The 21,357-nt window shown below is 39.5% G+C and overlaps 1 protein-coding gene across 1 annotated transcript in view; it reads right to left on the bottom strand.

Moving 5' to 3' along the window:
- The window catches only part of lmf1 (lipase maturation factor 1), a 711,060-nt gene that overhangs the window by 614,501 nt on the left and 75,202 nt on the right, over positions 1 to 21,357 (bottom strand). The window contains exon 3 of the mRNA XM_073060944.1: positions 20,499 to 20,509. Coding sequence (XP_072917045.1) covers positions 20,499 to 20,509 — 11 coding nt within the window. The remainder of the gene's footprint in view (positions 1 to 20,498; positions 20,510 to 21,357) is intronic.

Here is a 21,357-nt window from a genome sequence, read left to right as displayed (position 1 = left end):
ACGCTCCACTTTTGTAAAGGGGGGGGACACCCGTATCTGAAAACTGCAGACACAAAAAAAAACTTTTAGGTCTGCCATTTCATACATTGCCACAAATTTCCTTTCTGCCTCTAAATAACGTTACTCAGAATAAATAATTTCTTTGTGCTAAAAATAGCCAGTGCTATTCAAACAGTAGCAACTTTCATATCTTAAATCGGCAAGAGATATGTGAGCAACATTAACCTCACCATTCGTGAATGACTGGGCCACTCCTGAAGTTAGCGGATCCCTAAAATCACATTTCATTTCCCTTCATCCCATCAGTTACACTTGTAAATAACAGGTAATCACCACAGGGAATGGAGGTGAATCATGATGACTGATAGCCAACAACTCTGAAGGAAACCACTGGCCTCCAGCCATTTAAAGCTCAACATCATAGACTCCTGTGCACAAGGCCAAATGTGGAAGTCCAAGACGCTTTAGCATTTTTCCATTTCATCTGACAAGCTACTCCACGGTTGGACTCACCATCAACCTGAGTGCCTCAAAAAAGCATCCAGAGCACTACACGGCCCTTGATTTTGTACCATAAATGACTGGGTCACTCACCCAGTGAAAATACTTCTTGGCATAAGCTAATGACTTCAAATTTTACTTTTTATTTTAAATATTTTAAACTGTGCTTTATTATTTTTCTTAATTTTTGTTTCATTATATTCATTTTAATAGCATTTAAAGGACCCTAGCAGAGATATTTAGAAAATGTTTGATGTCTTTGATGGCTGTAATACATTCTGTTGGCAGGGCCTCATTATATGCTGTATCAGACTACTAACTGTACAGAGCCTGCCACTCCTCACCAGATTCCAGGTAGTTGTATAAGGTCAGTTTATTCAGCTCTCTGAAGCTCAATCCTGGTGTACAATACAAACAGCCAGCTGAGTGCTGGATGCCTAGAACCTGAGGAATCAATATCTCTAAAATAATACGACACTCATAAATGTATTCACCAAAAAGACAGCCTTTTAATCTGCTCTCCTCTCAACAATCTTTTAAATGTAATTATGAGGACTTGTACCTCTCAAGATCCACTTGTGAACAGTGCCAATATGTCACGTGCTAACCATATCTACAAGACTGCTTTTGCACTGAGTTAATCAAATGCATATACTAAAACTCCATGGCAGGATTGCCCAAAGGTTTCACCTTTGGAAGGGCTGTTAAATGCCTCAAAAACACGGGGCCACATTTCAGTCAAGGTTCCTATTCATTTATATGAATAGAAACTACTGATTCTGTTGATATGGATACCAATGTGCTAAAATGGATTTGGTACAGTACTATGCAAACCTCAGTGATAATAATGCCATTTGACCAAAATAGCACCAGTGTGATATTCTGAATCTTCTCTATGCAGATTTGAAATTTCTGCTTAGTTCAGCAATCTACATGCTTTTTTTCAGCTGTTGCATGCTGAAATATCGACATAATTAAATAGATATATTTACCAAACAATACCCTTAGATGTTATCAAACCTTAGTTTTAGCTATGCTAAACTTTACAGCTATCTGGAGTTTGTAAACTTCATTGTGATTGCAATGTGTTGTAATGAGTTTCTGAAGCAAGGTGAAATATAAAGTTAAAAACCAGGGTGTCCTACGAATAACATATGGAGCACTTTTCATAAGAACCAGGATAGGCCACCTGGCCCTTCATGCCTGCTCCAGCTCTCATCAAGATCCCTGAATGACCTCCAACCTCAGCTGCATTTTCTTATACTATGGAGATAATCACTTAGTTTCCACCATATACAGAAATCAATTCATCTTTCTTTTCATGATCTCAATGAGCATCCTCCCATCAAGCTTTATAAAAGCTTCAATGAAGTAATCACGTATTCTTCTATCCTCATCAACTCAATCTATCTTCAAATGGTAAACCCACTATTCCAGGAATCATTCTAGTGAATCTTTGCTGCAAACCTTCTCTAGTAGATACAGTACATCTTTTTCTTTGGGTAAAGAGATCAAAATCATACTCTTTTCTTCAGCTGGGGTCTCTCCTAGACTACATACAATTGCAATAATGCATCTTTAATTTCTGTACTCAAATCCCCTTTTAATAAAGGCCAACATAGCATTTACCTTGCAAATTGCTTGCTACATCTGCATGTTACATGCAGTGACATGTATACAGACAACTAGGTCCTCTTTTATCATCATGACTCTCTTAACATTTGAAAAATACACCATGTACCAACGAGATGTCCTCACAGTTTTACTGTCTGCTCTCTACAATAAAAACCCAATAATGTAACTTCATTCCCTTTCACTATTTCTAACTAATTCCTCTGATTTTTTTTGAACTCTCACAGCTTTACAACTGTTAAGTCCAGTGTGAATTATTCATGCTGCTGAATATTTGATAGAAGGTCTCTAAGGACCTTTTGTGCAAAGTCTAATACTTAATTAAAACCAATAATTCTTATTTCAATCATTTTAATGCTGTTGCTGACTGATCAGTAACTAAAGGGGTTGTGATTAAACATACATAATGAGTTGCAGTGCTTATGTCTTGGTATGGGTCCACCATTACAGCCACAGTTCAAACACATTGCATAAAGAAGTCTCATCAGTATGTTACTCTAGTTACTAAAACAGCACTGCAACTTTGTATTCATAATTTCTGCTGTGTGAAGGTAGTGCAAGAGTTAATCAACCAATCTGGAAACATTTAATGGGAAGGTCCATTAGCGAAGCCAGCACCAAGCAGGGTTTCTTTTAGTAATTGTTTCCTTAAGGAACAACTTTTAGCACTAATAGGTTTTATTAAAACTTCCAATTGGGTCAGTAAACCCCTCATTATGCTGTTTTTACAGCATGAAATTAAAGGAGAAGAAAAGGTGAAAGGTCTAAACTAAAATCTGTCACAGAACTATTCTCCATAGGTGATGTTATGATTAGAAACACAAGGGTTCAACTGGCCAGGCCACGTAAACATCCGACTTCACTGCTGCAAACATAGAGAAAAAGTGACAGCATGAAATATTAAGCTGCACTTCCTACTGACATGCTGATACAAAAAAAAGCTTTCTGAAATGGGCACTAAAATTAAAATATTGAAATAATTTGAATATATCCATTAAAATTGTTTCAACAAAAGTACTTTCTTCACAACTTGCAATACCACAATTTATTTCTCAATAGGTTGGTCAGAATCAGATTTAATACCACTTGCATATGTCGTGAAATTTGTTGTTTTTATGGCAGCAGTACATTGCAATACATAATAATAAAAAGTATAAATTGCAACAAGTATCGATATATATTAAATAAGTACTGCAAAAAGAAAGGAAAAAGTAGTGAGGTAATGTTCATGGGTTCACTGTCCATACAGAATTTACTTTGAAGGCAGAAAGTAAGAAGCTACTTCTGAAACAATAAGTCTGTATTTTCAGGTTCCTGTACCTCGTCCTTGAAGGTAGCAATAAGAAGAAGGCATGTCCTAGATGATGTGAGTCTTCAATGATAGTGCCACCTTTTTCAGACATAACCTTTTGAAGAGGTAATGTCGATGCTGAAGAGGCTAGAACCCAAGATGGAGCCGGCTGAGCTTACAACTTTCTGCAAATTTATTCTGATTCTGTGCAATGCCCTTCCCCACCCTCCATACTAGACGGTGATGCAACCAGTTAGAATGCACTCCATGGTACATCTGTAGAAATTTGGAAATGCTATTGGTGAAATATCAAGTCTCCACAAGCTCCAAATGAAATACAGCCACTTTTGTGCCTTCTTTGTAATTGTATCAATATGTTGGGCCCAGGATAGATCTTCAGAGATGTTGACAACTAGGTGCTTGAAACTGCTCACCCTTTCCACTGCTGATCCTTCCATGATGACTGATGAGTGATCCCACGACTTCTCCTACCTGAAGTTGACAATCAATTCCTTGGTGTTACTGACATCGAGTGCAAAGTGGTTGCTGTGTCACCACTCAACCCAGCTGATCTATCTTGCTCCTGCCTGCTGCTTCATTACAATCTGAAACTCTGACAATAGTTGTGTCATTTGCAAATTTATAAATGGTATTTTATCTGTGCCTAGCTACACAGTCATGGGTGTAAAGAGAGTAGGACAGTAGGCTAAATATGCATCCTTGAGGTTTGCTGGCATTGATTGTCAGTGAGGAGCGGATGTTATTTCCACACAAACTGTGGTGTCCCAGTGAGGATGTTAAAGATCCAGTTGCAGAGGGAAGTACAGAACCTCAGGTTTTGGAGCCTGTTGATTATAACTGAGGAAATGATTGTATTGAACGCTGAGCTGTAATCAATAAACATCAGCTTAACATACTTATTACTATTGCCCAGATGAGATCCAAAGCCAAGTGGAGTGCTAGTGAGATTGCATCAGCTATAGACCTATTGTGATAATAGGCAAGTTGCAGTGAGTCCAGGTTCCTGTTAGGCAGGAGTTGATTCTGGACATGACCAAATTCTCAAAGCATTTCATCACAGTAGATGTGAGTGCCATTCGGTGAAAATCATTGAGGCAGCGCACCCTGCTCTTCTTAGGCACTGTATGATTGTCACCCTTTTGAAGCAGGTAGGAACTTCTGACTGCAGCAGTGAGAAATTGAAAATGTCCTTGAGCATTCCCGCCAGTTGATTGGCACTGGTTTTCACACCATCAAGATCCGACTTCTTGCGAGGGTTCGCCCTCTTGAAAGGTGTTCTAATGCTGGCTTCAGAGATGGAGATCACTGTGTCACCACTTGCTGCAGGGATTCACACAGGTGTAATTTTATTCTCCTTTTCAAAGTGTGCATAAAAGGTGTGCAGCTCATCTGGGAGTGAAGCATCACAGCTATTCATGATGCTAGGTTTCGCTTAGTAGGAAGTAATGGCCTACAAACTTGCCAGAGTTAACAGGCATCCAATTCTGTCTCTAATTTCAATCAGAATTGTTTCTTTGCTCATAAAAAAGCCTTCTATAGGTGGTACCTGGACTTCTTGTATAGTTCTGGATCACCAGTCTTGATTGCCACAGATCTAGTCCTCAGCAGACCACAAATCTCCTTGTTCATCCATGACTTTTGGTTTTGATTTGTCCAGTAAGTTATTAAAGGCATACAGTCATCCACACAAGTCTTGATGAAGTCAGTGACAACTCTGATGTACTTGTTCAGATTCAAAGATGAATCCCTCATAATGACCAATCCACCAACTCAAAGCAGGTTGTAAGCACCCTTGACCATAGTATTTTGGTTCTCACTGCTGGTGCTGCGGTCTTTAGTCTCTGCGTATACACTGAAAGTAGAAATATAGCCAGGTGATCAGACTTTCCAAACTGTGGGTGCGGGATGCATGGTAAGTATTCTGGATGGTGGTATAGCAGTAATCAAGTGTGTCGACTCCTCTGGTTCCACAGGTGATATGCTGTAGTTGTTCAGAGACATCTTCAAGCTGGCCTCTACATGCAAGTCAACATGTAAGACTACTTTGTTGTAAGCAAGAAGCAAAGAGTTGGCACAGATCCAGAGAATGTTGAAACTCCAAACAAGCCATGTAGTGGTAAGGACACAGGGTCACGCCCATAATTCCTCACCAGAGTTAAATCATTAATCTCAACTCCGCCACCGTAAAATAGCTCATCTAGACGATCTACTCAGCTTGCCAAAATACTCCTGTTTGATGTGGTAAAAGTGTGAAATCAAAGTTTAAAAAAAAATACACTGAGGTAGCCAAACAAAAATGCTATCCAATGAAAGGACTTCAAGAAAACCTATATTCAATGTACAAAATATGTTTCCTGGCATTTATTTTAACTTGCTTCTGGCACTGAAAGTTATTTTAATCATCAGCAATATAGTGCCACTCATTCTTTGCAGCCTTAAAGGAAATTATGCAAACACCTAGCTGTGAGGGTCTCTTATCATATGCAGTTTCTTCTGTGGTGGACTTCTGGCAGATAACAAGATTTTCTAAGTGGCAAGTCATCAGCAAGTTACACTGACACAGGGAAGAAGCATATTCTCCCATAGTGTGAAAGCAACATTGTTGTTTTGAATACTGAAACACAAGAACGAGAGTATGCCATTATGTGTCTCAATTCTATTCCAGTACAAGTAGTTCTGCTATAATGCTCATTTCCATATCACAAACTGGTTACAATCTGTTACAGTTGATGAATTAGGGAGCATATTGGATAAAGCACAATCATGACTGTGAAAACCTGTTTAAATATGTGCTTCAAGGCCAACTATAGCCTGTCCTACTGTAATACTACTTTCCATAACATGAGGTTTCTTTGGAATGTAACTGTCAAATTATGGCAAAACTACTACCTGTATTCAATTAAATCATGGCTGATCTGTACATCTTACCTAATTTTATTCCGGTTTCCTTGATATCTTCACGAAACAAAAAATTATCTATCTTTCAATCTCAGTCATGAAATTTACAATCCTGCAGCCTTCTGGGGAACAAGAGTTCAAATTTCTACTACTCTTTGTATGAAGAAAGTGCTTCCTGCCTTACATCTCATTTTAGGATTATGTTCCCTTGTTCCGGAACCTCCACGGGAGGAAACAATTTCTCTGTATCTACTTGTGAGTCACTTCTGCTGAAATCTTAACTTAAAATCCAATTATAAACGTAACTAATAGAATTAGAGTAAACTACTGTAGCTTATTGGCAAACTCAGTCTGTAATTCCCGATCTCATATTTTATTAGCCAGATTTGCATATATGGTACTTATTTGTTTGTTGATTTGCTTATTTAGAGATACAGTGTAGAATAGGCCATTCGAGCCACATCACCCAGCAACCCACTGATTTAACCCTAGCCTAATCACAGGACAATTCACAATGTTATTAACCTACTAACCATCACAGCTTTGGACTGTAGGAGGAAACTCACACGCAGGAAGGAATGTATAAGCTTGCTTACAGAGGACACCAGAATTGAATTCCGAACTCCAACGACCCAAACTGTAATTGCGTCACGCTAACCACTACATTACCATGGTATGACAAACCTATGCAGGAACTACACGCAGTCATTTCATTCAAACAACTCAGCTGCAATACAAACATATAAATTAGGTGCAGGGAGGACGATTTAGTCTCTAAGATGAGATTGATCTGATTGTGACCTGACCTCCACAACCCTGCCTACCCACAATAAACTCACAAAGAAAAGATTTTCTCCACATCCACCCTGCCAAGACTACCCAGGATCTGATCCCTTACGATGAAGTTGCCTCTCAAGTTTCTAATTTGCAGCAGATAAAAGCCTAGCCTGTCTAATCTGAACATTCCCAGATTAAGCCTAGTAAACATTGGCAGAATGGCTTCCAAAGTATTTATATTCTTGCTTTAAAAAGAAAATAATACTGGATGCAGCATTGCAGATGTGATCTCACCAATGTCCTATACACACCCAACAAAGCCCTAAATTTTTAACGCTACATGAACAAACACAGAAAGCAACTTCTAAAAATGATGGGCACTTTTATAATATTCGGAAATCGGATGGCAGAGGGGAAAGAAGCTGCTCCTGAATCATTGAGTGTGTGCCTTCAGGCTCTTGTACTTCTTCCCTGATGGTAGCAATGAGAAAAGGGCATATCCTAGGTGATGGGGGTCCTTAATGATGGATGCTGCCTTTTTGAGGCATTGCTCATTGAAAATACCCTAGATGCTGGGGAGGCTATTGCCCATAATCAAGCTGGCTGATAAAAATTAGACAGACTGTTGTGGCTACCACAGACATCCAATAGCAAAACTGGAAGTTTTTGACACAGGTCAATAACTCAGTAACACAGGTTAACACTTCACCACACAGCAAAAATGATTGTTTTGTTCTGGTCTTATATCTTGATAACATTTCCACTGAATTATCACCTTAATTTTAAAATAGTATTGTAAAAGAATTAACTATTTTGCATATTTGCTTAGGCTGTATAAACATATGAGCATGCAAGTTTAATCAATTCTTTCTTTGCATGCTTTTACCTCATTCAAACTACCCAAACAGCAGCATAGTGGATCTGTTATGTTAGTCTATTGACATGATAAAGAGGTGAATGTGGGCTCAAGCTCAACAATAAATGAGCCAGCCCAAAGAGACAGGAACTCATCTGCTCTTGAGTACCTTCTCAGATCTGTGTGCACAAGGGGCTAGCCAATTAAACCCTCACCTGCTGTGCTGCCTCAGCATGAACATGAAAGTATAATATATAAATATATTGGCAAAGGCATCACTGCTTACAATGTCAATATGATTACAGCAGCATTGTCACTTCAGCTGAAGCAGTGCTACCGTAGATTTCGCACTACAGAGCGCACCTGATTAAAAGCCGCTGGCTCTAATTTTAGAAATAAAATCAATTTTGTACTTGTACAGGCCGCACCGGATTTTAGGCCGCACCGGATTTTCGGCCGCAGGTGTCCCACGTTGTAATATGAGATATTTACACAGAAAGATATTACACGTGAGGATTTTTTAACTTTTAATTAAATCCATATGGTAACATAAACAAATACATATTGCAAATGCTTTTTTTCGAACCGTGCCTGTAACGCGGCTACTTTTAAATATACGTTGCGTATACTTTTTTACTGAACAACATTCCAATATCTCCTAACGACTGGTAAAAAATATATATACTGCAGCCTACCAGGAAAAGTTATTGATCGCCTTTAACTTAAAAGCAGCGTTTTGGCTCCGGCGCTCCGCCGCTCGCCCCCCGCCTTCCCGTTTATCGCAAACCGGCATTTTTCCCACAAGACGCGGCGAAACCGGGTGTGACGTCATAGCATCCCGCGATGTAGTACAGAAAACAAATATAGTTAAAACAGTTCTAACTTTAACTAACAAATGAATTACTAAGCGAAAATATTATAAACTAAATAACTGCCATAAAGGCAGCACAATGCTTTTCTTCGAGTGTTTTCCATGTGGATGAGGGTGAGTACAAATGACTGATTTACAATAATTTAATTGTGAAAGTGCGCTTGATTTATCGTACAATTTCATTGGACCTCTGTGAACTACTCATCAATTTTATTGGTCTACTGTTACGAGGCAAAATGTTTTTGGCGGCATGAAAAAAAATCATGCATTAGCCGCACCGTAGTAAAGGCCGCAGTGTTCAAAGCTGTTCAAAATGTGGGAAAAAAGTAGCGGCTTATAATCCGACATCTACGGTAATTTCTTCTGAGGATGAATGTTTAATAGTTGCATAGTTTTATATCTACTTCCCCTCTGCCATCAGAATGGTCCATGAACTCATGAACACTACCTCACTATTCCTCTTTTGCACAATTATTTTTTTAACACTGTAACTTATAGCAAGTAATTTGTTATTCCTGCACTGTAACTGCTGCCATGAATTTCACAACTTATATCAGTGCTGATAAACCTGATTCTGATTCTGAAAAAGGAACAAAAGTATATTTTTTCTTTTCCATGTCATGGCATGACTCTTATGTCAAAGGCACAATTCAATAACAAAGCACAGAGGAGTGACAGAAGAGCTAGAGAAGTAAACACCACTGGCAAATTGCAGCATTATGCCTTAACACACAGGATTTGCTCTCAGCACACAAAAATGCCCCTTGCTCAATAATTTCAATCGCAAATTCATAGTTGTGAAGGCTTTCAATTCCTTTATTAGCATTGGTAATAGCTAAAATAAAATGAAGTCTCTAAGTACTTTGATATAATTAAAATAGAATGAGAAATAATATTGATGTGTTCTTTATTCCTTTCCATGTAAAAGTAGCATTAATATAATCATTTCCTGTGGCCTACACACATTAAACTTGAGTCTGAGATTTATTCCTCCCAGTAAGGATCCCTACTAAAATTAATTAGGTCCATAAATCGTCTGGTTCAAAATTACTTGACAATTAGCCCAACAGCATTTTATAACTGTAGGATCTGCCTAGGAACAGCCTGATTGATTGTGGTGCTGATGGCAAAATTTGTCAGAGCCAGCAGAACTAATAATTAGACAGTTACTGATTTCAGAGGTGACCATAAGTGTAATGATTTGACAGTCAACAGACTTAAATAAAAATAAAAAGTACAGAAGAACTCACTCTGACAATAGTTTAAAAAAACACTTCAGGGTTTAAACAGATTAAATGCACTTAACAAATATATACTTGGTATGGCTTAATTTTAAATAAAGTTAAGCCATTCTGCTCATATCAAACATAATAATTTAAGTTCAGTTTAATTACCATTATCGGATGTCTTAATAATCAACTTCGTTGCTTTTTGATTACTACATGAACCTCCTCATTCAGCTGTATTTAACAATATTCCATCACTTCATTACAGCTTTATTCCCAGGGGTTTTGGCATCTGAATATCTTAATTGCTCAGAACAAGAAGCACAGCATAAAGGTTGGCCTTGTTCTTAAACTGTTATTATAAAGCAAGGATGACAGATGCGGAAATGTGACATGAAGAGGAAAAGCGCTGCAAATAGTAAGCAGGTTAGATTCATTTTGAAGAGAGAAGGATTAAAATGTGAACATACAAACTAAGAGTAGACCACTCAGCCTCTCAAGTCTGCTGCTTTGACAGTGGATAGGCTAAGAATGTTTCACCAGGAGTGACGGCAGCTAAGGGGTGATCTCACAAAGATTTACAAAATTATGAGAGGTATAGATAGGGTAGATAGTTATAGCTATTTCTACACCAGGTTAGGGAAATCTAAAACTACAGAACTTAGGTTTAAAGTAAGAAGAGGTAAATGTCAAGGGGATTGGAGGGCCCAAGGTTTTCCAAACGTAGGTTTGGTGGATATATGGAACAAGCTGCCAGAGACAAGTACAATTTCAATGTTTAAAAATCTTTTGAGCAGTTAAATTTACAGGAAAAGTTCTGAGAGATACAAGCTAAATGCAGGCAAATAGGATGAACCTCATGCATCTTGGTCAGCACAGATGAGTCAGGCCAAAGAGCCTGTTTTTCTGAGCTATATAACTCTATAAATCAATGCATCATAAGATCCTGTCTAATCTGACTGCAATCTCAATACTGCACTCCTCTCTACCAGCAGTAATCTTTCAACCCATTACTCAAGAGTCTATCTACCTCTGCCTTATAAATATTTAGTGACTCTGCTTACACTACTCTTTGAGAAACAAATTTTCAAGAACTTCCAACCCTCAGAATGAATATTTTACCTCATCTGTCCCCAATTTTTAAACATCCTAATTTGTAAATTCTCCCATAAGAGTAAACATCTCCATGTCCATCTTAACTTTCTCTCTCCACAAATGCTGGATGATCTGAGTGTTTCAAGATGTTGCTTTTATTTCTCAACCAGCCGCAATTCTGTAGAAGTTTAGAACATCAAGAGATGTTGAATTCATACCAGCCCATTACAAGATAAATCTATAGATCAATTTATTGTTTTGCAGTCTCCCCCATTTCATATTCTATGACATTTCCTCTTAAAAGTTGCACAAGTCTTCCTCAACATCACTCTATGGCAAAGCATTTGTTACCACAAAACTCAATTATAAACATTTTCTCAAACACTTTTATTCCTATTTAAATAATAATTTTAATTGATAACACTTTCTTCCCTCTATTTCCAAACAAAGAAAATAGTTTACATGTTTAATTAAATTCCATAATAAATTTGAAAATCTCTTTTAAATTTTCATTTGACCAACCCTGCATTTGAAATTAATAAGATTTCTAAAATTTACTGTTAAGTAGAATTATTTAAATGAGAAGGATGTTCAATTTCATCAAACTTAAACCTTCAGAAACAGCAATATTTCCAATTATTTGGTAACTTAACACTTACTAAAATAATGGTTAACCTCTGCACACAACATATCACCCATTTACTTATGAACCTACCTTAAATGAGTGAGATATTGAAAAATATTAGAAATGCATCCAAATAGTACCATTTCATGTGAATGTTGCAACCTGGAGAACTAAAGCATATTTATTTTTCATTCTAGCATTTGAAGTACAAATAGGATTAAATTCCCATTTTGGTATAACAGACAGAGCTGGTCAAGGTACCTTTCTCTGCTCTGGGTCATAAATATTGCATTATTAATATAGTGTCATTGTGAATATTATTTGCATATGAAAGTCAAAAACTGACAATTAATTTTGATTATATTTATTTCCTTTTTTTCCAAGTGGATAATTGCATTTAAAAGGAATGTTTTCTGGAAGTGCAAATCTAAAAATAGCAGGTCAGAGACCTCTGCTCAGTGGAAATTCTTGACCCTTGATAGCAGAGCATTCAGTTCAAATTGTATGTTGGTACAGCTGTTCCTCACTTGCAGATAAGTCTGATTACCCTTTTGTTTCAATTGATTTGATTATATAATTACACCCTCATACTTAACTATCATTTTCTTATTTAAATATATTCCAACAGTTTTGTAAAGACAGAAGCTTCAAAACATACAAAGAACTTCTGCAAAATACACACATTAGCTTTAGTTACAACAGTTTTCAAGTTTACTTTCCAAATTAAGTTCATTCCTTTTGGAACTGAGAAGGTATTTTTGGGGATGGGGGAAGAATGACCACTATACCTGGGTAGTTCTCGTAACAAAACCATACAATTTTCTGTTGTTACAGCATTCAGCCTCTTTTCACTCTAAAAGACAATTAAATTCACTGGCACTACTTTTCTAATAACCTAATAGTTTATTAAACAAGTTCGTGCAAAAAATATTCCGTTGCACTGCTGAATTTAAAATTTTAATCTGACATTGAATAATTCACAACATACAATTTGGAAAGATCAAAATTGACAACTAAAATCTTCACAAGTTATTACTTCTCTTGTTCTATAATTGGCAGTAAATAACTGCACATGGACACATATATAGGATTTGTACTCAAGCAGTTTAACCTTCATTCAAAAACATGATTTGGAAAGTTGCATTTCTATAAGTATAATGTATGGGGGCAGAGTGACCAATGCTCATAGACTGAAGAATATGTATTCCCACATTAAAGAGAATGAAACCTTACAAGGCAGAAGGTCCCAATGGAGTACCTGGTAAGGTCTGAAAACCTGTGCCAACCAACTAGCAGGAATATTCAAGGACATATTCAACCTCTCACTTCCACGGGTTAAAGTTCCCACTTGCTTCAAAAAAGGCAACAATTATACCAGTGTCTAAGAAGAATAATGTGGGGCCTTAATGACTATCACCCGGGAACACTCACATCAACTGTGATGAAATGCTTTGAGAGGTTGGTCATAACTAGTCTGAACTCCTGCCTTAGCAAGGACCTGGACCCATTGCAATTTGCCTATCGCCACAATAGGTCAACGGCAGACACAATCTCAATGGACAACACAAACACCTACATCAGGATGCTGTTCATCAACTATAGCTCAGCATTTAATACCATCATTCCCACAATCCTGATTGAGAAGTTGCAGAACCTGGGCCTCTGTACCACCCTCTGCAATTGGATCCTTGACTTCCTAACCGGAAGACCACAACCTGTGCGGATTGGTGATAACTTACCCTCTCACTGACGATCAAAGTAAGTACTCAGAGTAGATCTCAGAGGTAAATTTTTTATGCAGAGAGTGGTGAGTGCATGGAATGGGCTGCGGGCAGCGGTGGTGGAGGCGGAAATGATAGGGTCTTTTAAGAGACTCCTGGATGGATACATGGAGCTTAGAAAAATAGAGGGCTTTGGGTAAGCCTAGGTAGTTCCAAGGTAAGGACATGTTCGGCACAGCTTTGTGGGCCGAAGAGCCTGTATGGTGCTGCATATTTTCTATGTTTCTAACACTGGCACACCTCAGGGTGTATGCTTAGCCCACTGCTCTACTCTCTATATACACATGACTGTGTGGCTAGGCATAGCTCAAATACCATCTATAAATTTGCTGATGATACAAGCATTGTTGGTAGAATCTCAGGTGGTGGCGAAAGGGCGTACAGGAGTGAAATATGCCAACTAGTGGAGTGGTGCCTGGCTATTTAAATCGAAGCAAGAGGCTAAGAGTAAAGGACTAAAGACATCTCAGAGAGAAGCAAATTTTTTTTTAACTGATCGGGGAGAAGAGGCCAGAGTGCACAGGCCCATGACGTAGCACACCAAAGGTTTAAAAAAAGACCGCCATATACAGCGGCCATCGTTGGAGTGGACTGAGTCAGGGTGGGACGGCTTTGGCTCAACAGGCTTCGGCGTGAACCGGCAGAGGCGAGGGTAGGTTCCGCTAAGTTTTGTTTTGTTCATTTAGAGTAGAGAGAATGCCAGGCAGGATGTTGGAATGCTCCTCTTGCAGGATGTGGGAAGTCAGGGAGACCTCTGGTGTCCCTGACAATGACACCTGCAAAAAGTGCATCCAGCTGCAGTTCCTAACAAACCACGTTAGGGAACTGGAGCAGGAGCTGTATGACCTCCGGATCATTCGGGAGAATGAGAAGTTTATAGATAGTAGTTTCAGGGAGGTAGTTACGCCAAAGGAGCAGCGCAAAGGTAATTGGGTTACCGTCAGACAAGGGAAAGGGAAAGGGCAGGCAGAGCAGGGCTCCCCTGTGGCCATTCCCCTCAGCAACAAGTATACCGATTTGGATACTGTTGGGGGGGGTACCTTACCTGGGACAAGCTGTGGAAGCCGGATCTCTGGCACTGAGTCTGGTTCTGCAGTGCAGAAAGGAGGGGGGAAGAAAGGGAGAGTGGTAGTGATAGGGGACTCGATAGTTAGAGGTACAGACAGGAGGTTCTGTGGTTGCGACAGAGACTCCTGGATGGTTTGTTGCCTCCCGGGTGCCAGGGTCAAGGATGTCTCTGATTGCGTGCACAACATTCTGAAATGGGAGGGTGAGCAGGCAGATGTCATGGTACACATTGGTACCAACGACGTAGGAAGAAGGAGTGAGGAAGTCCTGAAGAGTGAGTATAGAAAGCTTGGTAGGAAGTTAAAAAGCAGGACCTTGAGGGTGGTAATCTCAGGATTGCTACCTGTGCCACGTGTCAGTGAGGGTAAGAATAGGATGCAATGGAGGATGAACACGTGGCTGAGGAACTGGCGTAGGGAGCAGGGTTTCAGATTTCAGGATCATTGGGACCTCTTCTGGGGCAGGTGGGACCTGCACAAGACAGATGGGTTACACCTGAACTACAGGGGGACCAATATCCTTGCAGGGAGGTTTGTTAGTGCTTTGGGGGGGGGGGGGGGGGGGGGAGGTTTAAATTACATTTGCAGGGGTATGGGAATCAGAGCGCCAGAGTAGATAGTAGAGCGGCGGTGAAAATAAATGATGTTAAAGGTTCATGCAAAGTCACAAATAGAAGGGTTGTGTGAGGTGGTAATAATCTTCTGAGATGTGTCTATTTCAAAGCGAGGAGTATTGTGGGGAAGGCTGACAAACTGAGGGCTTCGATTGACACGTGGAATTTTGACATTGTACCCATTAGTGAAACTTGGCTACAGGAGGGGCAGGACTGGCAGCTTAATGTTCCAGGGTTCTGATGTTTCAGACATGATAGAGGCAGAGGGATGAAGGGTGGGGGTGGGGGGTGGCATTGCTAGTCAGGGAAAATGTTACAGTAGTGCTCAGGCAGGACAGATTAGAGGGCTTGTCTACCGACGCCATATGGGTGGAACTGAGAAACTGGAAAGGTATGACCACATTAATGGGGTTGTATTATAGATCACCCAACAGTCAGCAAGAATTGGAGGAGCAAATCTGCAGAGAGATAGCAGACAACTGCCGGAAACATAAAGTTGTGATAGTAGGGGATTTTAGTTTTCCACATATTGATTGGAACTCCCATACTGTTAAAGGTCTAGATGGGTTAGAGTTTGTAAAATGTGTTCAGGAAAGTTTTCTAAATCAATATATAGAGATACCGACTAGAGAGGATGCAATATTAGATCTCCTATTAGGTAATGAGTTAGGACAGGTGACGGAAGTGTGTGTAGGGGAACACTTTGGTTGCAGTGATCATAACACCATTAGTTTCAACTTGATCATGGATATCTGAAGGCCTTCAAAGGAGAAATTTTGAGAGTTCAGAGTTTGTATGTCCCTGTCAGGATTAAAGGCAAAGTGAATAAGCATAAGGAACCTTGGTTCTCTAGGGATATTGGAACTCCGATAAAGAAGAAGACAGAGATGTATGACATGTATAGGAAACAGGGAGCAAATAAGGTACTTGAGGAGTATAAAAAGTGCAAAAAAAAACTTAAGAAATTAGGAGGGCTAAAAGAAGACATGAGGTTGCTTTGGCAGTCAAGGTGAAGGATAATACAAAGACCTTCTACAGGTATATTAAGAGCAAAAGGATAGTAAGGGATAAAATTGGTCCTCTTGAAGATCAGAGTGGTCAGCTATGTATGGAACCAAAAGGAATGGGGGAGATCTTAAGTGGTTTTTTGTGTCTGTATTTACTAAGGAAACTCGCATGGAGTCAATGGAAAAGAGGCAAACAAGTAGTGAGGTCATGGAACCTCTACAAATTGAAGAGGAGGAGGTGCTTGCTATCTTGAGGCAAATCAGAGTAGATAAATCCACAGAAACTGACAGGGTATTCCCTCGGACCTTGAAGGAGACTAGTGTTGAAATTGCAGGGGCCCTGGCAGATATATTTAGAATGTTGGTATCTACGGGTGAGGTGCCGGAGGATTGGAGGATAGCTCATGTTGTTCCGTTGTTTAAAAAAGGCTCTAAAAGTAATCCGGGAAATTACAGGCCAGTAAGTTTGACGTCAGTAGTAGGTAAAGTATTGGAAGGAGTACTAAGAGATAGGATCTACAAGTATTTAGATAGACATGGACTTATTAGGGTGAGTCAACACGGCTTCGTGCACGGTGGGTCATGTTTAACAAATCTATTAGAGTTTTTCGAGGAGGTTACAAGGAAAGTGGATGAAGGGAAGGCAGTGGATATTGTCTACATGGACTTCAGTAAGTCCTTTGACAAGATCCCGCATGGGAGGTTAGTTAGGAAGATTCAGTCACTAGGTAGGTAGTAAATTGGATTAGACATCGGCTCAATGGGAGAAGTTGGACAGTGGTAGTGAAGGATTGCTTCTCTGAGTGGAGGCCTGTGACTAGTGGTGTGCCACAGGGATCAGTGCTGGGTCCATTGTTATTTGTCATCTATATCAATGATCTGGATGATAATGTGATAAAATGGATCAGCAAATATGCTGATGATAAAAGATAGGAGGTGTAGTGCACAGTGAGGAAGGTTTTCAAAGCTTGCAGAGGGATTTGGACCAGCTGGAAAAATGGCAAATGGAGTTTAATACAGACAAGTGTGAGGTATTGCACTTTGGAAGGAAAAACCAAGGTAGAACATACAAGGTAAATGGTAGGGCACTGAGGAGAGGAGTAGAACAGAGGGATCTGGGAATACAGATACAAAATTCCCTAAAAGTAGCATCACAGGTAGATAGGGTAGTAAAGAGAGCTTTTGGTACATTGGCCTTTATAAATCAAAGTATTGAGTATAAGAGTTGGAATGTACTGGTGAGGTTGTATAAGGCATTGGCGAGGCCAAATTTGGAGTATTGTGTGCAGTTTTGGTCACCGAATTACAGGAAGGATATTAATATGGTTGAAAGAGTGCATAGAACATTTACAAGGATGTTGCCAGGACTTGAGAAACTGAGTTACAGAGAAAGGTTGAATAGGTTAGGACTTTATTCCCTGAAGCGTAGAAGAATGAGGGGAGATTTGATAGAGGTATATAAAATTATGATAGGTATAGATAGAGTGAATGCAAGCAGGCTTTTTCCACTGAGGTTAGGGGAGAGAAAAACCAGAGAACATGGGTTAAGGGTGAAGGGGCCAAAGTTTGAAGGGAACATTAGGGGGGGTTTCTTCACACAGAGAGTGGTGGGAGTGTGGAATGAGCTGCCAGATGAAGTGATAAATGCGGGTTCACTTTTAACACTTAAGAAAAACTTGGACAGGTACATGAATTAGAGGTGCATGGAGGGATATGGTTTAGGTGCAGGTCAGTGGGACTAGGCAGAAAAATGGTTCAGCACAGCCAAGAAGGGTCAAAAGGCCTGTGATGTAATGTTCTATGGTTCTAAGGTCAGTAAGACTAAAGAGCTGATTGTGGACTTCAGGGAGGGTAAGACGAAGGAACACATATCAATCCTCATAAAGGGATCAGAAGTGGAGAGAGTGAGCAGTTTCAAGTTCCTCTGAGTATCTAACCTGGTCCCAACAGATTAAAGTACCGTAGTTATAAAGAAGGCAAGACAGCAGCTATACTTTATTAGGAGTTTGAAGAGATTTGGCATATCAACAAATACACTCAAAAACTTCTATAGATGTACCATGGGGACAGGCTGCATCACTGTCTGGTATGGAAGGGCTACTGCACAGGACAGAAAGAAGCTGCAGAGGGTGTAAATCTAGCCAGCTCCATCTTGGGTACTAGCTTACAAAGTACCCAAGGCATTTTCAGGGAGCAGTGTCTCAGAAAGGCAGCATCTAATATTAAGGGCCTCCAGCACCCAGGGCATGCCCTTTTCTCACTGTTACCATCAGGTAGGAGGTACAGAAGCCTGAAGGTACACACTCAGTGATTCAGGAACAGCTTCTTCTCCTCTGCCATCTGATTTCTAAATGGGCATTGAATCTTTGAACACTACCTCACTTTTTTTTAATATACAGTATTTCTGTTTTCACACATTTTTTAATCTATTCAATATACATATACTGTAATTGATTTATCTATGTATTATTATTTTTTTCTCTCTGTGAGATTATGTATTGCATTGAACTGCTGCTGCTAAGTTAACAAATTTCACATCACATGCCCGTGATAATAAACCTGATTCTGATTCTCAGAATGTCCTCAATTGTTCATTCTTTAGCTTCACATTTAAATATTTTTGTGACTATATTTGATAGCTAACGCTTCCTAGTTTAGATGCTAATGAAAAAGTTCAAGAATATGAAAGATACCAATCACAATTTTCCACTTTTCCCTTATCCACTCACCCCTCTTCACTACACTACACCTGCCGCTACATCTCCACCCTCTCCACTACTCAGGATCTCAAACAATCCTTCCAGATGAGATGACAATTCACCTGTGGGTCTGCTGGGTCACCTATTACATCTGGTACTCCCAGTGTGGCCTGCTCAACATCAGTAAGACCCAATGTGGATTAGGGGACTACTTTGTCAAGCATCTTCACTCCATCCACCACAAAGGCAGGATCTTCCAGTGGGCACCCATTTCAAATTGACTTCCTATTCCCATTCTGACATGCCAGTCCATGACCTCCTCTACTGCTATGATGAGGACACTTGCAGGTTAGAGGAGCACCATCTCATTCTACCTAGGTAGCCTTCAACCTGATGGTATGAACATTGATTTCTTTAACTTTTGGTAATTTCACTCTCTCCCCAACCTATTTTTGCATTGCCCACTCTGGTTTCCCTCTCACCCTTCTCCTTTCCTCACCAGCCCATCGTCTCCCTCTGGTACCCTCCTCCTTCGGTTTCTTCCATGGTCCATTGTCTTTTCCTATCACATTCCTCCTTCTTCAGCCCTTTACCTCTTCCACTATCACTGCCCAGCTTCTTATTGTAATTCATCCATGCGCCCCCGCCCCCATCAAAACCCTCCCTTCACCTGTCTTCAGCTATTTTTTATTCTGGTTTCTTTCCCCTTCCCTATCAGTCCTGATCAAAGGTCTCGCCCCAATACATTAACTGTTTATAGGTGCTGCTTGACTTGTTAAATACCTCCAGTATTTTGTGTGTATTACCCAATCATTATAATACCTTCTCCATCTCCATTCACTATACCCAGAAAATGCTTCAAAAAGAAAATGATAGTCACCAATCTCTAATAATGCATTGTGCAAATGAGCAACATTTTGGAGCCTGGACCATCCTTTGGACACACATCATAATTTCCATCATTTTGTTTTAATTTATTACAGATGGATGATAACAAAAATTGATAAATTATCACCTGATAATCAAGGTTTCCTTCACAAAATACACAAAATTTACAGTACAACAGATCGAACCACCTATAACAACTACCAGGATCTTGCCCATTAATCTCGCACGTACACTGCAGCCTGGTCATTTAGGAAGAAACATTATTGTAATTACATTAAATGCAGGACTGTTATATCCAATAACAACACTTATATAACATGCAAACACGAGGAAATCTGCAGATGCTGGAAATTCAAGCAACACACACAAAATGCTGGTGGAACACAGCAGGCCAGGCAGCATCTATAGGGAGAAGCACTGTCGAAGGGTCTAGTCCCGAAACGTCGACAGTGCTTCTCCCTATAGATGCTGCCTGGCCTGCTGTGTTCCACCAGCATTTTGTGTGTGTTACTCATATAACATGCTTTATTCCATCATTTATCATTCTAACATTAGATGCACTTTAATAGGCTTTAATCCGTCTGTTAAATCATTATTTTTACTATATCACCGTATGATCTTCAAAATATATGAAATTTTATCTACTTACCAAAGGAGTACCTGAAAAAAAGAATAAAAATAATTAGGAAAAAAATAATTTATAGGTTTATCAAATGTTTCTTGTTATCAAATATTAAACTTAAAGGTTATTATTTAACATCAAAAGACTTGACTGAACTGATAAAATAAAAATAGTGACAATCAATTATCAAGTCATTGCCACAGCTTGATGAAATACTGCCTGAAATCAGAGTGATTGGGATGGGATGAAAGTGTAGGAACCAACATGAACAGCCTTACAACTTGAAGTCTGGCCCTGCAGGACTAGGTAGCGAGCTAAGTATTTTACCAGACAACTAAGAGTGGTACTGCTGATGGTTCTGTATCTGAAGAGCAGGGATCTGATACATCACCACCAAGCTGAAATATTAATTCTGTTTCTCTCCACAGATGCTGCCTGGTCATCTGATAATTTTAGCATACTCCTCATGGCTTTCTTTCTTACTCAGCATTGAACCATCAGCAAACTTCAGAACTTGCTGCAGTAACACCATTTTATTTATTTTATTTGTTCACTGAACATGTGCAGAGCTGAAAATTCCAGTATCTGCTGTCCCTAAAGAGGTAACACTGGTAGGTCTGGAATTGTAAGTAGACCTGGTAAAGGTTTCAGATTTCCTTCTTGAAAAACCCGAGTGGATCAGATGTATTTATCTGGCAATCCACTGATACTAACATTTATCCTAAATAAATGTGGATTAGAAAGCTTGAATTTAAGCACTAGATCCCAAGGTTGGATTTAAACTCAGGTTGTTAGTTCAATGGTCCTGAAGTAAAGCTTTTACCAATAACTTCACAAAAAAGGAAGTGCAAATAAATGAAGATGAATAAACTAAAGGAGAAAAAGC

The sequence above is a fragment of the Hemitrygon akajei genome, chromosome 11, assembly GCF_048418815.1.
Source record: "Hemitrygon akajei chromosome 11, sHemAka1.3, whole genome shotgun sequence".
Taxonomy (NCBI): Eukaryota; Metazoa; Chordata; class Chondrichthyes; order Myliobatiformes; family Dasyatidae; genus Hemitrygon; species Hemitrygon akajei.
This window is presented reverse-complemented; position numbering and strand designations above follow the sequence as displayed.